Here is a 19,556-nt window from a genome sequence, read left to right as displayed (position 1 = left end):
TCCAGACACGAACTGTCAGCTGTGGGTTTGTCACCTGCCTCGTGGGGAAGTTTGGGACTCCAGGGGAGAGGAGGAAGGGCAGGTTCTCCCCAAATCCTGGCAGGGTGGGCACTGGTGCTGCTGGGACCCTCCTGGGGGACACCTTGTGACAGGGGTAATGGGCAGAGGCTCCTCATGAGGCTTGAGATGTGCAAGGAGAGGAGGTGCTGGGGACCAGCCGGGACACCCAGCTCTACAGGGATGTGTGGAGATGGAAAAGGATTCCTGGGATCCCACCAAGGCACCCAGCTGCACAGGGATGTGTGGAGATGGAGGAGGGCCATAGGGGTCCGGCTGGGGTGTCCAGCTCTGTGGGGACATGGGTCTGGTCCCCATCCCTGGCCACAGCCAGACTCACCCCATCAGGATTTTCCAGTGGTGAGCAGGCAATGGCTTTGGGATCCTCTGGAGCACTTTCCACCTCACCAAGAGGCTGGACTAGAGACACCCTGGGGTCATTCCTGTCCTCCACGCCTGTGATCTCCCATCCTGCGTCTGGCACGTGGCTCTGCAGGGTGTCTGTCATGCTTGATCCTGTCCCCAGAGCCACCTCTGTCCCCTGGCTCAGGAACGGGGCTTTGTGTGGCTCTGGAGCACTGTGTCACACTGTCACTGTCACAGCTCCCCTCTGCAGCCTGGGCTGGCACAGGAGCCATGTCCTTGGGTCACACGTGTCACCGGGAACTGGTGACTCCAGGAGGAACATCCAGACACGCAGAACCCTGGTGGAGCTTCAAGGCCAATGATGGGGCATCAGGACCTGTCTGCTGCAATTTCCCCCGTAGCTAGAGCGAGCTGTGGGATATGGGATGGGAAGAAGGGCTGTCACTGCAGCTCCTGTCCCCCCTCCAGTGTCCTCTGCTCCCTGACAGGCGAGGCTGGCCAAATCCAGGCAAGAAAATCCCATGGGAAGCAGTTCCCACCTCATTTACCAGCAGTTTTTGTAAGGTCTGTTTAAAGATGGCATTTATAAACACAGCCCTGGCAATGCAGTTCTGCCATCCCGCCCCTCTCTGCCAGCTGGGGGCATGTGGGGCCCACCCCTGACCCAGCTGCTGGTCCTGGGGGGACACAGGCACTGGGAGGGGACAGCTGGGGGTACCTGGAAGCCTCAGGTACCTGATGGCAAAAACGGCTTCTCCTCACTCCCACTGCTGTCCCCCCCAGCTCCAGCACAGCCCCTTCGCAGTGGGGCTCCAGAAAGGAGGGAAGTGATGGGTGCTCCTGGATTCCCCAGGGCCACCTGGTCCCCAGGCAGGAGCAGGGGACAGGCAGCATCGGCTGATGAGTCCTTTGGGAGGGATTTGGGAGCTGGTGACGTGCGATGAGCTGTGGGAAGGTTCGGGGCCTTTTGAGGGCAGGGCTTGGGTGGGACCACATGGGCTCGTGGGTTTGGGTGGCTGAGATACCTTCCCCACTGCTGTGACACCATCCTTTAGGGCACATCCCATGTCCAAACCCCTCCAAGGGGCTGGCACTACCTGCACTTGGGGAATGTGGGCCCTTAGAACCCCCAGGCCCCCCTACCCTGAGCAGGAGCTCCCTGAAAGACAGCCCAAGGACGGGGAGAGCCTGGTATGTGGGTCTGGGGAGCTGGAAGAACCTGGCATGTGGGGTTTGGGTTTGGGGGACCCCAGACCATGGGTTTGGGGGCTATTGGCTGCCATATACTATATTAATATATATAATATATGCCCTATATTGGCTCCTCAAGCGCAGGGAGCAGCCCAGGCACGGGCAGCCCTTCTGGGCTCACAGCATGGGGAAGAGGCCAACAGGCAGGAGTTACATCCCAGGTTTTCAGGGTCCACCCTGAGCACAGACCCCCCAACCCACCTCATCCCTGTGGTGGAGCAGATCTTGGGGAGCGCCGTAGGGTGCCTGATGTGGCTCATCCTTTCCACAGTGGGAAAAATGAGTTTATTCCCAGCCTGGAGTCTGTTTGGCTGCTTTGGAGAGGGGAGAGCAGAACTTCTGCCCGTGCTCGGTGGCTTTGGGGACGGACCCTTGGGGCTTTGTCCCCTGGGATGTGGCACTGCAGTGAGGTGCTCTGCTCCCTGCACACGGTATTCCTCAGCCCAGCCGCACTGGGAAGGCCCCAGATGGGACAAGAGAGAGCTAAAAATAGAGATTCTCATGGCAGATATAGGGAAGCATCCCAACATGTGGCCTCTGGACCTGCCAGCAGACCAGGATGGGACTGACCTCTGCCCCATCCCGTGCTTGGCTGTGATCTCCGTGACCCCAAATCTTCCCCCCCCATCCTCCTCTGAGCCCCCCAGGGCAGCCCCAGCCCCAGGCAGTGCTGGGCGATGCCGGGGCGGGCAGGGGGAGCCAGCAGCGAGGAGGTTAACTCCCCACGCCCGCCCGCCGGATGCAGCATCCTGGGCTGGGCTCTTTCCATCTTGTTTTGGTTTGGAGGAATAAAAGCTTTGGCAGCAGCAAAGCCGCTTCCCAAAATAACTCAGCCTCCCATGGTAATTATAGAGCTCCGGGCCCCGGTAGCGAGCGGAGACTTCCCAGCCGGGCCGGGACCCAGCGTTGCTGCTGCTGCCGGCCCGAGGGACCCCGGGGTGCCTCGGGGACCTTGGGGACCTCTCCAGTGTGCCACCCTCCCTGGGCATCACCCTCGCTCCCCTTGGCGTTGTGTTCCAGGCGGGAACACGCAGCCCCTGTGTCCCCTCCCGCTCTGCAGCTGATCCTTTCAGCTTTTAATGCTCCCTGTGGAGCCCAGGTTGCAGCTCCCCGGCCTCGATGGGCACTGGGCTGCCGGAGCAAAACCGTGGCCAGCGGGTGGTGGCTGCGGGCTGTGCCAGCTGCCAGGTCACCAACACAGGGCTCGTCCCAGCAGTGCCGGCCGAGAACGCCCGGCTCACCCCGCAGTGCCCTCCCGCCCCCGCGGGGCTCAGCGCTGCTCCTTGGAGGGCAGGAGAGCCCAGGCTGAGCTCCTGGAGCCCCCGAGCCCCTAATCCCCGCTAAGCCTGGAGGAAAGCGCTGCCTGTGGGGATTAGGGATGTAAACAGCCATCCTCACCTGCCTGCCCCTGCCTGCCCCTGCCTGGACCCCCGGACACAGGGTCAAGGTGGCCACCGGTGCTCTCTGAGGCTGTGTTGAGCCTGTGGTGGTTATTTATGGGAATAAAGGAAAGGTAGAGCCATCTGGACACAGCCTGGATATATAACGTTCAAGGGAAAGAGATTCCAGGCAGTGACAAGGTTGGGGACAAGGCTGAGATAGTCCCTGTGTAGTCACAAAGCTTCAATCAGATCCTGACTGGGGCTGGATCTGTCTTTTCCTCCTGGGAATTACCACTGGCTTTTTTCATTGCCAGGGAAACTGAGGCAAGTGAGGAGAAGCTCATGAGGGATGTCCTGGGAATGCGTGTGACCTCGCCAGCTCCCTGGCTCAGAGTGAATTTGAGGTGGGACAAGGACAGTGCTGAGGAGCAGCTGGGCCGGGAGGCTGAAATTTGGGGCAGGGCTGAGCTCTGCCAGCTGCTCGCCACGGGGAGCAGCGCCGCGGCCAAGGCTCCCCGGCCCCTTTCGTGCCCAACCCCACCCGCGGTGCCAGCATCCTCCCTGCCCTCAGGGACACGGGGACACGGCCGGTGCCAGCATCCCCCCTGCCCTCAGGGACACGGGGACACGGCCGGTGCCAGCATCCCCCCTGCCCTCAGGGACACGGGGACACGGCCGTGCCACTGCCACTCACATGGGCTCGGGGCCGGGGGCATCCCGGGAAGGTGCTGCCATCCTTGAGGTGCGATGGGGTAGGGGTGGGGAGAGGGGCACGGCCAGCGGGTGCCTGGGTCCCTTTGCCAGCCCAGCAGGCAGGGGCAGGATGGCTCAGCAGCCCCGGGAAGGGCTGCGGGAGGGGCAGGCAGGCTGGGCTGTTGCAGAGGGACCTCTGGGAGACTGGGACTTGGTGACTCCTGCCCAGTGCAGTCACCAGTCCCTGGTACCCAGCAGGTGATGTGGGATGGGTGGTGCTGGGGTGTTTTCCCAGTACCTAACACCCCCTAACTGGTGCCCAGTGTGCCCAAGAGCCAGTGGCTGGTGTGGAGCCTCCTGTGCAGTGCCTGGTACCTGCAGGGCAATGCCCGGTGCTGGTGACACTGCCAGGAGGTCACTCACTGTCACAGGGGCCATTCCCTCCCACCTGCACCACTAACTGGTGCTGGGGCCTTGTACCCACTGCCTGCACTGGCCCTGCCAATGCCCAGCGCCCAGTACTGGTGCCCTGTCCCTGGTACTGGTGCCCTGTCCCTGCTGCAGTGTCTTGTTCCTGGCGCTGGTGCCCCAGTGCTGCTGCTGGAGCCCTGTGCCCGGTGCTGCTGCCCTGTGCCACCACCGGGTGCCACAGTGCAGTTCCCGGTGCCCGGTGAGTGCTGCCAGAGCCGTGCACGGTGCCCGGCCCCAGTGCCAAAGTGAGTGCCCAGTGCCGGTGCCAGGTACTGATGCCAGAGCCGAATGCCAGGGCTGGATGCTGATGCCCAGTGCTCGGTGCTGGTACCGGTGCGTGGTGCCAGTGCCCGGTGCCGGTACCCAGTGCGTGGTGCCAGTGCCCGGTACCCAGTGCGTGGTGCCAGTGCCCGGTGCCCGGTGCGTGGTGCCAGTGCCCGGTGTGCGGTGCCCGGTGCGTGGTGCCAGTGCCCGGTGCCCGGTGTGCGGTGCCCGGTGCGTGGTGCCAGTGCCCGGTGCCCGGTGTGCGGTGCCCGGTGCACATTGCTCGGTCCGGTGCCGACGCCGAGCGCTGCTGCTGCTGCCCGTACCCGTGAGCAGCGCCGGGCGCTGCTACCGGTGCCGGTGCCGGTGCCGGTGCCCGGTGCCGCTGCCGGTGATGCCGAGCGGCCGCCCCGCCCGCCCCCCCGCCCGCCCCGCCCCGGGGCCGCCCCCGCCCCCGCCGCTGCTATTTCTGCTAATCCGCCGGGGCCCGGCCGTGCCCATCGGCAGCCGCCGCCGCTCCCGGACGGCGCCCGGCGCCGCAGCCATGGTAAGGCCGGCGCGGACGGGGGAGCGGCCCGGCCCGGGCTGCCCCGCACCGCCCCGCACCGCGGCCCGGGCCCGCTCCGCTCCCGCAGCCCGCTGCCCTCCGTGAAGGTGACGGGGAGCGGGGGCGGAGCGGACCGGGGCCGCCGGTGCCGCAGCGGAGCGCGGGGGGGACACGGGCGGCGGGGCAGCACCTGCCCGCTCCCGGAGGGCGGCAGCCCCGGGGCAGGCGGGGGCCCACGGGCCCTTACCGGGGCATCCGGGAGGGCAGCGCTCGGGAGCGTCACCTGCGTGTCACCCCGTCCTGCGCTCTCCCCACGCGTGTCCGTGCGCGGGCAGCGGGAGCCGCTCCGGTGCGGTTCCGCGCCGAGCATCGGTGCCCAGCTCTTGGCAGGTCCCCGGGCTGCGGCGCTGGTGGCAGTGCCAGCCCGGCCGGGCCCTCGGCCGGGACCGTCGCACGCAGGGAGCCGGCCCGGTACTCACCGGCCAGGTCCGGGGCCGCCGCTGCATCGCCGCCCGCGGGAGCTCGTTCCGCATCTCCCGTTCTGCCTCGCTCCCCCGCGGTGCTGGCAGCTCCCCAGGAGCCGCCCGGCCGGGCCACGTCTCCGCGGGGACCTGGGGTTGTGTCCGGGCTCGGGATGAGGCCGGAGGGCTGCGTGGCACCGGCTGCTGGCCTCGGTGGGGAGCGCTGCGGCCGCGCTGCCCCGGCAGCCGCCGTGGGAACCGGCCCGGCACATTCCTCCGGAGCTGGGTGCAGGGAGAGCAGAGAGGAGGGCGGCTGGCGGAGCGTGTCGCAGCCCAGCGCCTTCCGAACAGGCTCCAGACTGTGGCCGCGGGATGCACGCAGCAGCCTCCGGGACATCGCGGGGGACAGCAGCCACAGCTGGGGACTCCCGCACCCACGCACGTGGGGTGAGCTGGGGCTGGAGGCGCTCCGGAAGGACCCACAGTGGCAGAGCCGGTGTCCCTGCCGCTGTGCCTCATCCCTCTGTCCCCAGAGCAGTTCCCAGCTGGCCCGGAGGAGCAGCACCAGCACTGGTCCCCCCTCCCGGCTCTGAGTGGGTCAGACCTCTCCCGGCCCCACGGCTGAGGTGTCACCTGGTTTTCAGCCTGGACAGGCCTCGCTGTCATGTCCTGACTCGCAGGGAGCCACGGTCCCATCCTGGGGTCCCCACTCAGGTGCTCACAGGCCCCTAAAGCTGGAGGGTTCCCTGCGGGAGAGGGACTGCAGCTGCTGCACCAGGGGCTGGGGCTCTCCTCCCGCTGTCACCTGCCTGCTGCTGACCCCTGCCCAGCGCCTGCCCCCCATCCTTGGGGTGCCCAGCACCCTGCTCCCCTTGGAGCTGTCGGGAGACTCAGTTTCCCACCTGGAATGCTGCTGATGGGTGGGATGGCAGAGCTGGGGGTCCCCTGATTCTGCAGCGGGAGCATCCCGCACATCCAGAAGTGAGGCCGAGCAAGCTGAGCCCAGGCCCTGTCTCCCAGGTCCTGGCAGCGCTGAGCTTTTGCTGGGGGCTTGTCCTGCGCGGGGCTCGTGTTTTTGGGAGAGCTTTTGTGCCTGGCATACTCAGTCATGGTGACACCGTGGCTGTGCCGCGGGTGGCATTCTGGGTGTCACCTTTAGAGGGCTCGGGAACGCCTCTGTCAGCCTGGCGGTAGGGACAGCACCTCGCCAAACACCTCCCGTGGGAATGTGGTACCCGTGGAACGATGCTCTGGGGCAGCCGTGGCTTTCTGCGGTCAGGCTGCCCCCGTGTCCCCCCTGGGGCTGTCACCGCGCGGGGACGGTGTGATGCGGGGTGACAGGCGGGACGAGGCTGCGTGTGCGGGTGTCGCTGGGGCCGCTGTGAGGCCGGTTTGCACTCAGCCGCGTGTGTAATCTGCTTACGGGGGCACCGGCACAGCCCCGGGCTCTCGCCGCCGCAAATCGCCGCTCCTGCCGGGAGCGCGGGCTGGGAAAGCGGCCGAGCGAGCCTGGATCCGCCTGAGCTGCTCTGATGCATCTCGACACGCATCAAGGTGCATCACCATCCCTGGTGACCCCCAGTGACAGCTGGGGAACCCTGACTGCCCCCACGGCTCCTCCTGGGGCACTGTTAACCCTTCCCCTCCCAGCGATCAGCCGGCGAGGTCGAGGCAGGAATGTCGGAGCTTTTGCCTGAGATCCCTGTGGTGGGCAGCGGGGGCTGGTCCTTCCTAGCCAGGCCCAGTTCGAGCAAGAGCTTGAAGCCACGCGGGGAAGCTTTAAGTGTCAGGTGCGAAAGTGTGGGAAAAGTGGGTTTGTGACCTCAAAGAGGCTGTGGAGCCCTGCTGGGGAATGCTCCAGATGGGCAGTGGGAGTGGACGTGGTGCGCACTGGGATGGAGAGGAATTTTATCCTGGGACAGAGGGAGTTTTGTCCCAGGATGGAGTGGGTTAGGGTTAGGGTTTTGTCCTGGGACAGAGGCATTCCTGAGGATTGAGCATCCTCCTGGGCTGTAGCCAACCTGTGTGTTCAGCCCAGGGGTGCTGGTGGTCCTGCAGCCCGCCCAGGACCTCCCTTGGCTGAGGACAGCTGGTCCTTGAAACCTTCCCAGCGGTCAGGAGCTGCCTGTGGCTGTGCCAGGGGTCCCTCTGCCCCGCCGTGCCCCTCGCAGGGGCCGTGCCCGGCTCCTGGCTGCCCGGTGGGACCTGCCCAGGGTGGAGTTATGCTAATGCCGCTCCCCAGCCCCCGCCGCGGCCGGTGCCACTCGGCATCTCCTGCTGGCCACGGGCGACACCGGCTGTGCCATGGCCACCTGCCCCGAGCTGCAGCCTGGGCAAGAGGTACGGGGGCAGCGCCGTCCCCGGCGGGGCGAGAGAGGGGGTGGGGGGCACCGGGGAGCAGCCCGGCTCTGCGGGAAGGTGCCGCAGCTGATCCTCCGTCCCTGGGACAGCCCTGCCCGGGGCCGCGCTTGCTGCGGGGCCCGCAAGGATGCAGCACGAACCTCGGTGCCGCGGCTCTGCCGAAGCCATCGGCTCCGCCGGGGGTGGGAGACGAGGGCGAGCCCCAGAGGGCTGCAGCCCCGCGGGATGGAGCGGCAGCAGGGCTGGGAGCGCTCTCCGCCGGTGGTGGCATCACCTCCCATCCTCGAGTGTCCCCGGCCGGGCTGCGCTGGGGGCTGGCGCTGGGGCCCCCCGGGTCAAGGGCGGGGAGGAAGAGGATGCTGCGGTCACACAGACCCACCGAGCGCTCGGGACCCGCTGGGGCAGAGGGGAGCACGGGGGGTCCCACAGCCCCCGCCACGGGGCCACCCGTGTCCCCCAGCCCGGCCCCGTGTCCCCCAGCCCGGCCCCGTGTCCCCCAGCCCGGCCCCGTGGTCCCCGCGCTGTGGCCGCGGGCAGCGGGAGCGGGGCCGGGCAGCGCCGTGCCCTTGTTTCCAGCCCGCTGATTCCGAGCATCGAGCATCTCGCCTCGCCGCCGGCACCGCCAGCGAGCGGGGACACGGCGCAGGGGAGGACACTTGTCCCCATGGAGGGACCTCGCCTCACGCCCCGCTCTGGGGGCACTGCCCCAGCTGGGAGCCCGCACGGTCACGGGCTCCCCCGGCCGCTGCGTGCCTTTTGTTTGGGGCTGGGGTCGCCTGGCAGCTGCCGTGGGACCTTGGGGACGTTGGTGCCCGCTGGCAGCGGGGCTTGGTCCCACGGGAGCCGCTGCCGGACGCGCCCTCGGGAACGCATCTCCTCCCGCCAGCGCTGTAAACAGGATGTGGAGCCATCGTCCCTCGTCCCAGCCCCGCCGCCCCACGGGCAGCGCTCGGGGCAGCTCTGCCTGTCCCCCCAGCCCCCCGGCAAGGGCCAGGGCTCGGGGATGTCGGGTCCCGGTCATGTCCCCTGCCCTGGTTTTCTCCCAGGACTGCGGGGACGGGGGTCCCTGCGCTGACACCCGCAGTGAGAGGGGGGCACGGGCACCAGGGGACCCCTGCCCCCCATCTGCCTTCACCCGGCTGCAGCCCCGCTCAGGCCGCCCTCCAATCGCTCTTCATCTCTTCTTGGTGTCTCTGCCTCCTCCCGGCCCCCTCCCGGCCCTCCTGGCAGGCCATGGGGCGCGGGGGGGTCCTGGCTGCCCCAGAAGACCCCGAGGAGCGGCGGGGTGCCCAGGGGGAAGGTGCCCACCCCAGTGCCCAGGAGTGCCAGGAGCTGGCTGCCATCCCCACGGCACAAGTCGTAAGCGCCCGAGGTGCACGGGACCACGGCTGTCCCCAGTGCCATCCCCACAGCTGTCCCCACGGCTGTCCCCACTGCCATCCCCACGACTGTCCCCACTGCCATCCCCATGACTGTACCCACGGCTGTCCCCAGTGCCATCCCCATGGCTGTCCCCAGTGCCATCCCCACGGCTGTCCCCACGGCTGTCCCCAGGGTGGTGGCTGGTCCCGTGGGGTGGCCGTGTCCCGTTTCTCCTCCCATCCCTGCCACCTTTAGGGTGCATGTGTCTGGCTTCTGCGGCTTGGGGGCTGAGCTGGGTGGTGCCACCACCAGTGTCACCCCCTCCCTTGGTCCCCAGATAAAACGTTTCCTGAAGGAGGACTCGGACGAGGCTGAGCTGACCCAGTTCCTGCGGGATTGCCCAGCAGCTGACAGCTCCAGGAAGGTGGAGGCCCCGGAGAGCCGGCGGGAGCCTGGCCACCCCCTGGGCAGCGTGGCCAGGGTCCCCCCAGACGAAGCCGGTGACGAGAGGGACTCCAGGATTTTCTCCCGCTCCCGGCCCTCGGATTTCCAGCAGCACATTGCCGCCCCCCCGCCCCCCAGCCCCAACCGCCCGCGGAGCCCCTGGGGACAGCTGGACCCCTACGACTCCTCCGAGGTGCAGGATGTGTCCCTGGGGAGGGGGGACACACACGTGGGGTGAGGGGCTGCGGGATGGAGGGGGTTTCCATCTTGTGAACACAAATGGGCAGGCATGGCCGCATCCCCTGCAATTCCGACCCGGGAAATCCCTTTGCAGGTAGGGGGAAGCGGGGGGGTTTTCAGCATAGGAGGTGGGCTGGTGGTGTCCCTGTCCCATGTCCCCTGTGCCCTCTGCAGGATGACAAGGAGTACGTGGGCTTTGCCACGCTGCCCAACCAGGTGCATCGCAAGTCTGTGAAGAAGGGCTTTGACTTCACCCTCATGGTGGCAGGTACGGGGCTCCAGCCGGCCTGGGGGCGCCGACCCCGCTTTGCATCCCAAACACCCCGCACTGGGGAGGGGGACCCTGGCTGCTCCCTCATCTTTGTCCTGCTTTCTCAGGGGAATCCGGGCTGGGCAAATCCACCCTGGTCAACAGCCTCTTCCTGACAGACATGTACAGGGACCGCAAGCTGCTCAACGCTGAAGGTCAGGGGGACAGGCCCGGTCCACAGGGGTGTCCTGGGTGACCAGGGCAGTGGCAGAGCCCAGGGATGCTCCTGGGGGCTGCAGCCCCTCTCCCTGGCCAGGCAGGCTCCCCTGAAACGACGTGTCCTGTGTTGCCAGCTGCCCACTGGCACTGGGACAGCTCTGAGGCAGTGGGGAGGCCCCTGCACAGGATGGGAACCCCCCACAGGGACTTTCTTTCCATGGGGAAAACAAGCCCTGGCTTGTTGGGGATTGGCTGGAGCCGCAGCATTTCTGGGAGGCTGGGGACAGTCAGGGCCTGGGGCAGAGTGCCAGTTCAGCTGCAGCCAATTTTTGAATTAAAATGGCCCAAACTTGCCCAAATCCCCAGGAGTTCGAGGGGTTTGCTTGAATTGTTTCCGTTGCTTGGAGTGAAAGCCAAAACATACAATGCAGCATCCTTGGGGATGCAGGGACACGGAGGGTCCTGGGGTGAAGGGCACGTGCGGTCTGGAGCTGTGGGGTCACCTGAAATCTCCTGCAGCAAGGCCCAGCCCCAGAAACGCCTGTGCTGCCTGAGCTGGGGTCCTGGGGTGGCAGTGGCACAGCCACCAAGGGATGGGTGCCCACCCATGGGGATGGGGACACTATGGAGCATCCTCTCCCGGGCTGGAGCGTGCCGTGTGTCAGGGCTGACCCAGCCAGGTCACCCAGGGTGGGGGGTGACACTTGGTGTCTCACCTGGTGACATGAGTCCCTCCGGGCAGAGCGCATCACGCAGACGGTGGAGATCACCAAGCACGTGGTGGACATCGAAGAGAAGGGGGTCAAGCTGCGCCTGACCATCGTGGACACGCCAGGCTTCGGGGACGCCGTCAACAACACCGAGTGGTGAGTGCCACAGGGTGGGGACCGTCCCCAGGGTGGGTGGCATGCTGAGTGCCACAGGGTGCGGGTCTCCCCAGGGTGGACACCTCGTGGTGGATGGGGTGCCCGTGGTTCGCTGGGCTTAGGTGCTGAGCCATGGAGATATTGAGCCGGGGGTCCACAGAGAGCAGGGGGATCTCACAGAGGACTCGGTGTCACCTCGCTGTCCCTGCAGCTGGAAGCCGGTGGCTGACTACATTGACCAGCAGTTCGAGCAGTATTTCCGTGACGAAAGCGGCCTCAACCGGAAAAACATCCAGGACAACCGAGTGCACTGCTGCATCTACTTCATCTCGCCCTTCGGCCACGGGTATGGGCGGCCCTGCGGCGCAGCCAGGGCACCGGGGCTCAGTGGGACGGGGCTCACCAGGCTCCCCCCGCAGGCTCCGGCCCCTGGACGTGGAGTTCATGAGAGCTCTGCACCAGCGCGTGAACATCGTGCCTGTGCTGGCCAAGGCTGACACGCTGACCCCTGCCGAGGTGGAGCGCATGAAGAACAAGGTGAGGGGTGGTGGGACAGCTCCCGGCTCCCAGAAGGTCCCTGGGCAGGGAGTTGCCCTGGGGTCTCCATCCATCTCCTGTCTGGAATTTGCCCTGGAGCATTTTCTAAGCTCGCAGCACTCTAGAGGAACATGTTGCCCCCGTGGCCACCAAGGACACATCTGCCCAGGGCTCAGCTGGGGGTTGGAAGGACTGGGGGGTGTCCGTGACGTCTGGTCTGGTGGGACCAGGCTTTTGGGTGCCATTGGCCCTGTGTGGTGCTGCCCACACCCTTCCCGAGGCTGGTGCCCTGCCCTCAGGGGGCTGTTTGCCTCCAGATCCGGGAGGAGATCGACCACTACGGCATCCGCATCTACCAATTCCCTGAGTGCGACTCGGACGAGGACGAGGAGTTCAAGTTGCAAGACCAGGCACTGAAGGTGGGTCTGGCTCCTCCAGCTCCGTCACTGGAGGGGCAGAGCCCTGTGGCCATGAGGACACGTCACCCTGGGGTACCTGCAGGACTTTTTGGGGCCACACAAGCTCTCCAGCATGGAGGGGCTGGCACATATCTCACTACCCAGACGTGTCACCAAGATCCCACAGGTGAACTTGCAGCTTGGTGGGGTGGGGTTTGGATGGGGAAACCCATGGCACGACCTCTGCTGTCCCACTGGGGCTCTCCACAGCCGGGCCTTTGGAATAACTTGGCTGACATAGCTGAGGAGGAGGGGTGGAGGGACGTGGGTCCTGGCAGGTGGGGTCATGGCAGGGCCCTGCTGATCCCCCCTGCCCTTGCAGGAGAGCATCCCCTTCGCCGTCATCGGCAGCAACACGGTGGTGGAGGCCAAGGGCCGGCGCGTCCGCGGGCGCCTCTACCCCTGGGGCATCGTGGAAGGTAACGCTGGGCTGTGCCCGCCTTTGGGGACACGGCCACCCTGGGGCTGGGACGGGCTGTGGCCCCCTGACCCCGCGCCCCCCGCAGTGGAGAACCCGTCCCACTGCGACTTCGTGAAGCTGCGGACGATGCTGGTGAGGACGCACATGCAGGACCTGAAGGACGTGACGCGGGAGACGCACTACGAGAACTACCGCACGCAGTGCATCCAGAGCATGACCCGCATGGTGGTCAAGGAGCGGAACCGCAAGTACGGGCCGGGCTGGGCCGGGGGTTCCGCTCCCCGGGGTGACCCCACCCGCTGCGGGGTGTCACGGGTCGGGGCTGAGCCCGGTGTGGGGAAGGGCCCCTCCTGTCCGTGGGCTGGGAGTGCCTGCGGGGATGCTCCTGCATCCCCCGGGGCTGGGTCTGTCTTAGCTGAGCCACCCCACAGCGAGGGGCAGCATGTGGCCCGGGGTGTCTGGGGGGATGCTCCGGTACAAGGGGGACCCTGCACCTCCCCAGAGCTGGGCTGGTTTGAGGGGCATGTGCCAGCAGTGTCCCCAGGGCTGGGGCTGGGGCCAGGGCTGTGCTCTGGCAGCAAGGGGGACTGTGTGTCCCCTCTGGGCTGGGTGTGTCTTGGGGCATGCTTCAACACCTTCCCAGTTCCCATCCCCATTCTCATCTGCATTCCCAGTTTTCCATTCCCAGTTTCACATTCCTTGTTCCTTTTCCCAGTTTTCCATTCCCAGTTTCCTATTCCTAGTTCCTATTCCCTTTCCCGGTTTACCATTCCCAGTTTTCCCATCCCAGTTTCCCATTGCCATTTCCAATTCCCATTGTTATTCCAAGTTCCCATCCCCATTTTAATCCCTGTTTTTCCATTCCCAGTTTTCCATTCCCAGTTTCCCATTCTTATTCCCAGTTCCCATTCCCATTCTTATTCCCAGTTCCCATCACCATTCTAAACTGCATTCCCAGTTTTCCATTCCCAGTTTCACATTCCTTGTTCCTTTTCCCAGTTTTCCATTCCCAGTTCCCATTCCAATTCTTTTTCCCAGTTCCCATCCCCATTCTCATCCCCATTCCCAGTTTTCCATTCCCAGTTCCCATTCCCAGTTCCCATCCCCATTCTCATCCCCATTCCCAGTTTCCCATTCCCAATTCCCATTCCCAGTTCCCATCCCCGTTCCGTTTTGATCCTGCCTCCCCCTGGGGCTGGCTGTGGGGGGATGCTCCAACAGGGAGGGGCCCCTTGCATCCTCGCAGGCTCCGGCACCGAGCAGGGGCACACCAAAAGGCAGTGCTGGGGCTCTGCTCGCGGGTCAGCCGAATTCACGGCACCCCCACGCGCTTCAGCCACCTCGAGGTGCTGAGGGAGCCCCCACAGGCACAGGCACAGCCCCCACAGGCAGGGTCCCCAGGCAGGGTCCCCAGCGGGACCCTCCGGCCGGGGGGCAGAGCAGTGTGGGACTGAGTGGAAGCCCTGTGGGTCCCGGGGGACTGAAGCTGTGCTGTGGGGGGCTGGCAGTGGCTGCAGGCACCTCTAAGTGTCTCTCCCCGTGTGCCCCGGGGCAGGAGCCATCCCTCGGTGCTGAGGCTGTGCTGCGGGGACTGCTCCACTGACTGACCCGGAGCGGTGTGCTGGCCCTCGCCCTGCTCCCCCTGCCACCCCCGGCCCCTCTATAAAAGTGCTTGTTGGTACCCAACGCTGTCTTGGTCCTTCTGTGCCTGTGCAAGGCCCAGGCAGCTGCCCTCGGGGCGAGCCGGCCCTGTGGCCACCCCCTCTGGCCCTGTGGCCACCCCTCGTGTCCCACACCAGCTGCCCTTGGGGTGCCAAAGGACGTTGTGTGCCGGTGGTGTCACCCCGGCTCGCTCAGCTTTGGGAGTGTGTCACTGTTTGGTGGCACTGAGGGCTGCCCAAGGGACGGGTGTCCCCATCGTGCTGCCCTCCCAGGGATGCGATTTTGGGGTGCTGAGAGCCGCTCTCCCCATTGTTGGTGCCTGGCTCCAGCTTCGTGCGCTGCCAGGGCTGCCAGGAGCTCCACGCGCTCCCCGCGACACCCACGGCCAAAGCCGAGACAGCGGCAGCGCCTTCCAAAGCGCTCCCGAGGCGGCCAAACCCCGTCCCCAGTCCCTGGCGCTGGCCCAGCCCTCGGCACGGCACAGAGGGACCCCGTGGACAGGGATGGATTGTCCTGCCAGGGCCAAGGATGTCTTGTCCTGCCCGTGCCCCACCCGTGTCCATCACCCCTTTGCCCGGAGCGGCCGCGCAGGCGGTGGCGTGTGGCGGTGGCGTGTGGCGGTGGCGTGTGGCAGCACGCGTGACCCTGCCAGTGCTGTTGGTGTCCCGGCCTTGTCACCCGCTGGGGTGGCTCCTGGCATCCACAGGGACGGGTGGGAGGGTTGATCCCTCCACAGGGACGGGTGGGAGAGCCGATCCCTCGCAGCGCCGGGGCATGGCAGGAGCCATCGACCAGCCTGGGTCCTGCGTGGCGGCGCGGCCTCGGGGGGATGCTCACGGCTCTCTCCAGCTGGAATGGGCTTGAATGGGGGCAGAGGCTCGGAAAAAGGATGTGGGGCATCCCTGAGGCTGGCAGGGCAGTGGAGTGCCTGGAGAGCCCATCCTGAGGCCAGGGGACAGAGGGGAGATGCCGAGGTTTTGATGTTTTAAAGCAGCAGGGAAAATACTCTCCCAGGAGAGCCCAGCCGCTGTGGGATTCTCCCCAGAATGGGGTGTGGAGGAAGTCCCTGGGTCCCCCCCTTGGTTGATGCATGGCCTTTTTGGGGTCTGGGGCTGCTCACATCTCCCTTGCCTGGAAAAAGCCACTCTGATGATGGCCATGGGGCCCAGGGGCTGTGTGGGGGTGCTGGGGACCTGCAGGGCTTGGGGCATCCTCGGGGGAATGTCCTCGGGGGGCTGGGGCAGCACCCTCACCTCCGCTCTCTGCCCACAGCAAGCTGACCCGGGAGAGCGGCACAGACTTCCCCATCCCCGTGATCCCGCCGGTGCCGGACGTGGAGACGGAGAAGCTCATCCGGGAGAAGGATGAGGAGGTGAGTGTGGGGCAGGCTGAGCGCCCAAACCTCCGTCCCCATTCCCTGCAGCCCACAGGCATCAGGAGCCACCCTTCCTGCAGCAACCCGGCGCCTGCAGCTCCAGCCAGCAGGGTCTGGAGGTGCATCCAAGGGTTCCTCCCTAGCTGCTGGCGATCCCAGTTTGTGTGGGATGCTCAACCCGAGCCTCATCTGCACGGGAGCAGCGTGCCTGGGGCTTGGCACCATCCACCATCCTGGCTCTGCTCCCTTCCAGCTGCGGCGGATGCAGGAGATGCTCCAGAAGATCCAGAAGCAGATGAAGGACTCACACTAGCCCATTCCTCCTCCTCCTCCTCCTCCTCCTCCTGGCCCCGATCAGAAATGTTTACATCACGCTCCACCCGCCCGGCCCTGCTGCCAGACTCGGTACCGACACCCACCCACCACCTTAAGCTGCGGCATCGCCTTATCCAACCTCCCAGCGCCCGAGGGGACAGCGTGGGGACACGAGGGGACAGCTCACTGTCACTCGCTGGGCACAGCTTGGTCCCCCAAGCTTTGGTTTCCCATTTCTCCACAGCTCTGGGGAGGGTCCTGGCCAGCCTGGTCCCCACAGCATGTCCCTTGTCCCCGTGTCACCCTGGGCTCCCTGCTTACAGCCTTTGTGCTCACCTGGCTTAAGGGAAGAGGAGAGGGGGGCACTGGTGCCAGCCCCACAAAGGCCCCAGCTGCTGTGGGGGACCGGGCTGTTCCCCTGGCCTTGGCTGGCGTGGAGGGACAGCAGCTCCTGGGGACCACAGGGGACAGAGGGGATGGAGGGACAGCCACCATCCTGCTCCATGCCAGCACCAGTGCAGGGGGACTGAAGCTTGTCAGTGTCCAGCTCTGTGTCCTCACCCTGTCTCCACTGAGTGACGGCAGGGCTGTGGCACAAGGAGCACTGGGGAACCAATGTCCCCAGGGAAAATCCCTTGAACCCCAAATCAGAGGCTGGGCACCCCCAGCCCGCCGTGATGTTGGCCCTGTAAAGCAATAATGAGGTTCCTGTGCCCATGGCACCTCTCACCCCATGGCAACAGCTCCGACCCTGGCTGGAATTTCGGCCCCTGCTGCCACTTGTTTGTCTGTGGTGTCCTGTGTGCCCAGGATGTCCTTGTCCCTGCTGCTTCTTGGCACAGCAGCCCTGTGCATTCTCCAAGGATATCCCCGTCTGTGCCGCTTCCCAGCGAAGCGCTGCTGCGTGTCCCCGTGTCCCCCATGGTGTCCCCATGTTCCCCACCATGTCCTGGTTGGTATTGCTGCCCTACTCAGGCTTTCCCTATCTCTGTTGCTTTCCCACAGAGCTACGTTGCATCCCTGTGTCCCCCTGGGATGTTCCCAGCCATGTCACTGCCCTGCAGGGCTCTGTGTAGTGTCCCTATGTCCCCAAGGATGTCCCCACTTCCTGCAAAGCCCCACTGTGTGTCCCCAGGGTGAGCTCTGCTGTCTCTCGCAGCATCCCTGGGGAGATGGATCCAAACCCCTCCTGGGTGTGGGAAAGCCCCCAGGGGATGGTGAGGATGCAGGCAGGACTGGGAGTGGTGGGGTCAGTGGGGTCAGTGGGAGCTCGCTGGCGTGGGGATGTGTCCTGTCCCCATCAGTGCCCCCGAGCCGGGGTCCCCCGGGTGGGACGTGCCTGGTGGGGGCTGTGCCCGGCCGGGGGTCAGGGATTGGGGCTGCAGGGTGCCAGGGCAGCCCCCGGCCTGTGCCCCCCGTGCCAGCAGGTGTCCCGTGGGCAGGGCCCTGCAGGGAATCTTTAGCGCTTTCCTTTTTTTAATCTCGCTATTTTCTTACAGAAGCCCCTCCCTTGGCATGATGGTCCTTAGAGGCGTTTATTAATGGATCAGAGAGTATAGGTTTATAAATTCTTATAGAGTAGTGGAAATATTTTTATCCCTCCACAACCGTTCTCAATAAATACAGCTGACCTGGCTTGTCTGCAACCCCTTGTGGCATCCACCAAATGGGGGCACCCCCTGGCCCTGGGCACCCCCTGGCCCTGGGCATCCCCTGGCCCTGGGCACCCCCGTTCTGAGGCTGGTGTGGCCTTTTGATCCCAATTCCTTTGGGAATTTCCTTTGGAAAAGGCTCAGAATGGATACTGGGGGTTTGTGCTGCACTCCCAGGGACACCCAGCTTGGGGTGTGGTGGGAGAGCCCCTTGGGATCCAGCTCTGGGATGAGGGAGCACAAGGAGGGGTCTCCCCCTCTCATGCACCTTGGGGTGCTGGGTGCTGCTGGTGTGGGGCTGGGATGGGAGTGGGGAGGGCAGAGCCTGAGCAGGGGCTGGAATTGCCCTCCACGTGCTGCCCCTGGGTGTCCCCCCACCAGTGGGGAGCCCTGCCAGGAGACACCTCCAGTACCTGTGCCCAGCCACCCCCGTTTGGGTCCCCCAGGACCTGCTGGGTGGAGGAACAGGAGGGGTGGGCAGAGCAGCAGAGGGATGGACGGGCTGCATCTCCAGCTGCCTCCCAGAGGGCACCATCCACCTGCATCCCATTATCCCACCCTGCTCCCCCGTATCCCAAACCCTGCCCCTCCCTCTCCTCCCCACAGAGCCCTCGGGCTGATCCCGCCCAGCTGAGTGCAGGGGCAGGACCTGGGGCAGAGCCACTGCCAGGGACAGCAGAGACTGGGGAGGGTGTGGGTGGATGATGGATGGATGGATGGATGGGAGATGGATGGATGATGGATGGATGATGGATGGATGGATGATGGATGGATGATGGATGGATGGATGATGGATGGATGGATGGATGATGGACGGATGGATGATGGATGGATGGATGGATGATGGATGGATGATGGATGGATGGATGATGGATGGATGGATGGATGATGGATGCATGATGGATGGATGGATGATGGATGGATGGATGGATGGATGATGGATGGATGGATGGAGGATGGATGGATGGATGATGGATGGAGGATGGATGGATGGATGGATGATGGATGGGTGGATGGATGGATGGATGATGGATGGATGGATGATGGAAGGATGGATGGGTGATGGATGGATGGATGGATGGATGATGGATGGATGGATGGATGGATGGATGGATGGATGATGGATGGATGATGGATGGATGGAAGGATGGATGGATGATGGATGGATGGATGGGTGGATGGATGATGGATGGGTGATGGAAGGATGGATGGGTGATGGATGGAAGGATGGATGGATGATGGATGGATGATGGACGGATGGATGATGGATGGATGGATGATGGATGGATGGATGATGGATGGATGATGGATGGATGGAAGGATGGATGGATGATGGATGGATGGATGATGGATGGATGGATGGATGATGGACGGATGGATGATGGACGGATGGATGATGGATGGATGGATGATGGATGGATGGATGGATGATGGACGGATGGATGATGGATGGATGGATGATGGATGGATGGATGATGGATGGGTGATGGAAGGATGGATGGGTGATGGATGGAAGGATGGATGGATGATGGATGGATGATGGATGGATGGATGATGGATGGATGGATGATGGATGGATGGATGATGGATGGATGATGGATGGATGGATGATGGATGATGGATGGATGATGGATGGATGGATGATGGATGGATGGATGATGGATGGATGGATGAGAACTGGGGGTTCTGCTGGGTGACAAATGGGACATGACCTGGCCATGGGCACTGGCAGCCCAACAAGCCAAGTGTGTCCTGGGCTCATCCCATCAGGGGAGGGAGGGGATGCTCCCCTCTGCTCTGCTCTCCTGAGACCTCCCTGAGCTGCCTCCAGCTCATGCCAGCACAGATATGGAGCCGGTAGAGCAGGCCCAGAGGAGGCTACCAAAATGGTCTGAAGTGGTC

The 19,556-nt window shown here is 64.8% G+C and overlaps 1 protein-coding gene across 3 annotated transcripts; it reads left to right on the top strand.

Moving 5' to 3' along the window:
• Window positions 1-4,923: 4,923 nt before the first annotated feature.
• SEPTIN4 (septin 4) lies at window positions 4,924-17,648 on the top strand. Of its 3 annotated transcripts, none has more exons than XM_072916696.1 (12): window positions 4,924-5,031; window positions 9,553-9,852; window positions 10,074-10,167; window positions 10,278-10,364; window positions 11,111-11,234; window positions 11,446-11,580; window positions 11,654-11,771; window positions 12,089-12,190; window positions 12,552-12,648; window positions 12,736-12,898; window positions 15,585-15,684; window positions 15,941-17,648. In XM_072916696.1, the coding sequence occupies exons 1-12, from the start codon at window positions 5,029-5,031 to the stop codon at window positions 15,998-16,000; spliced, it is 1,383 nt and encodes a 460-aa protein (XP_072772797.1). In that variant the 5' UTR covers window positions 4,924-5,028; the 3' UTR covers window positions 16,001-17,648. The 3 variants fall into 3 exon arrangements, with proteins under 3 accessions (XP_072772797.1, XP_072772798.1, XP_072772796.1); XM_072916695.1 differs by lacking the exon at window positions 4,924-5,031 and adding an exon at window positions 7,710-7,832 and having other exon boundaries at window positions 15,941-16,135; XM_072916697.1 differs by lacking the exons at window positions 4,924-5,031; window positions 10,278-10,364 and adding an exon at window positions 7,709-7,832 and having other exon boundaries at window positions 15,941-16,135.
• Window positions 17,649-19,556: the final 1,908 nt, after the last annotated feature.

The sequence above is a fragment of the Taeniopygia guttata genome, chromosome 19 (genome assembly GCF_048771995.1).
Source record: "Taeniopygia guttata chromosome 19, bTaeGut7.mat, whole genome shotgun sequence".
Lineage (NCBI taxonomy): Eukaryota > Metazoa > Chordata > Aves > Passeriformes > Estrildidae > Taeniopygia > Taeniopygia guttata.
Note: the sequence above shows the minus strand (reverse complement) of the source record. Positions and strands in the feature narration are given on the sequence as shown.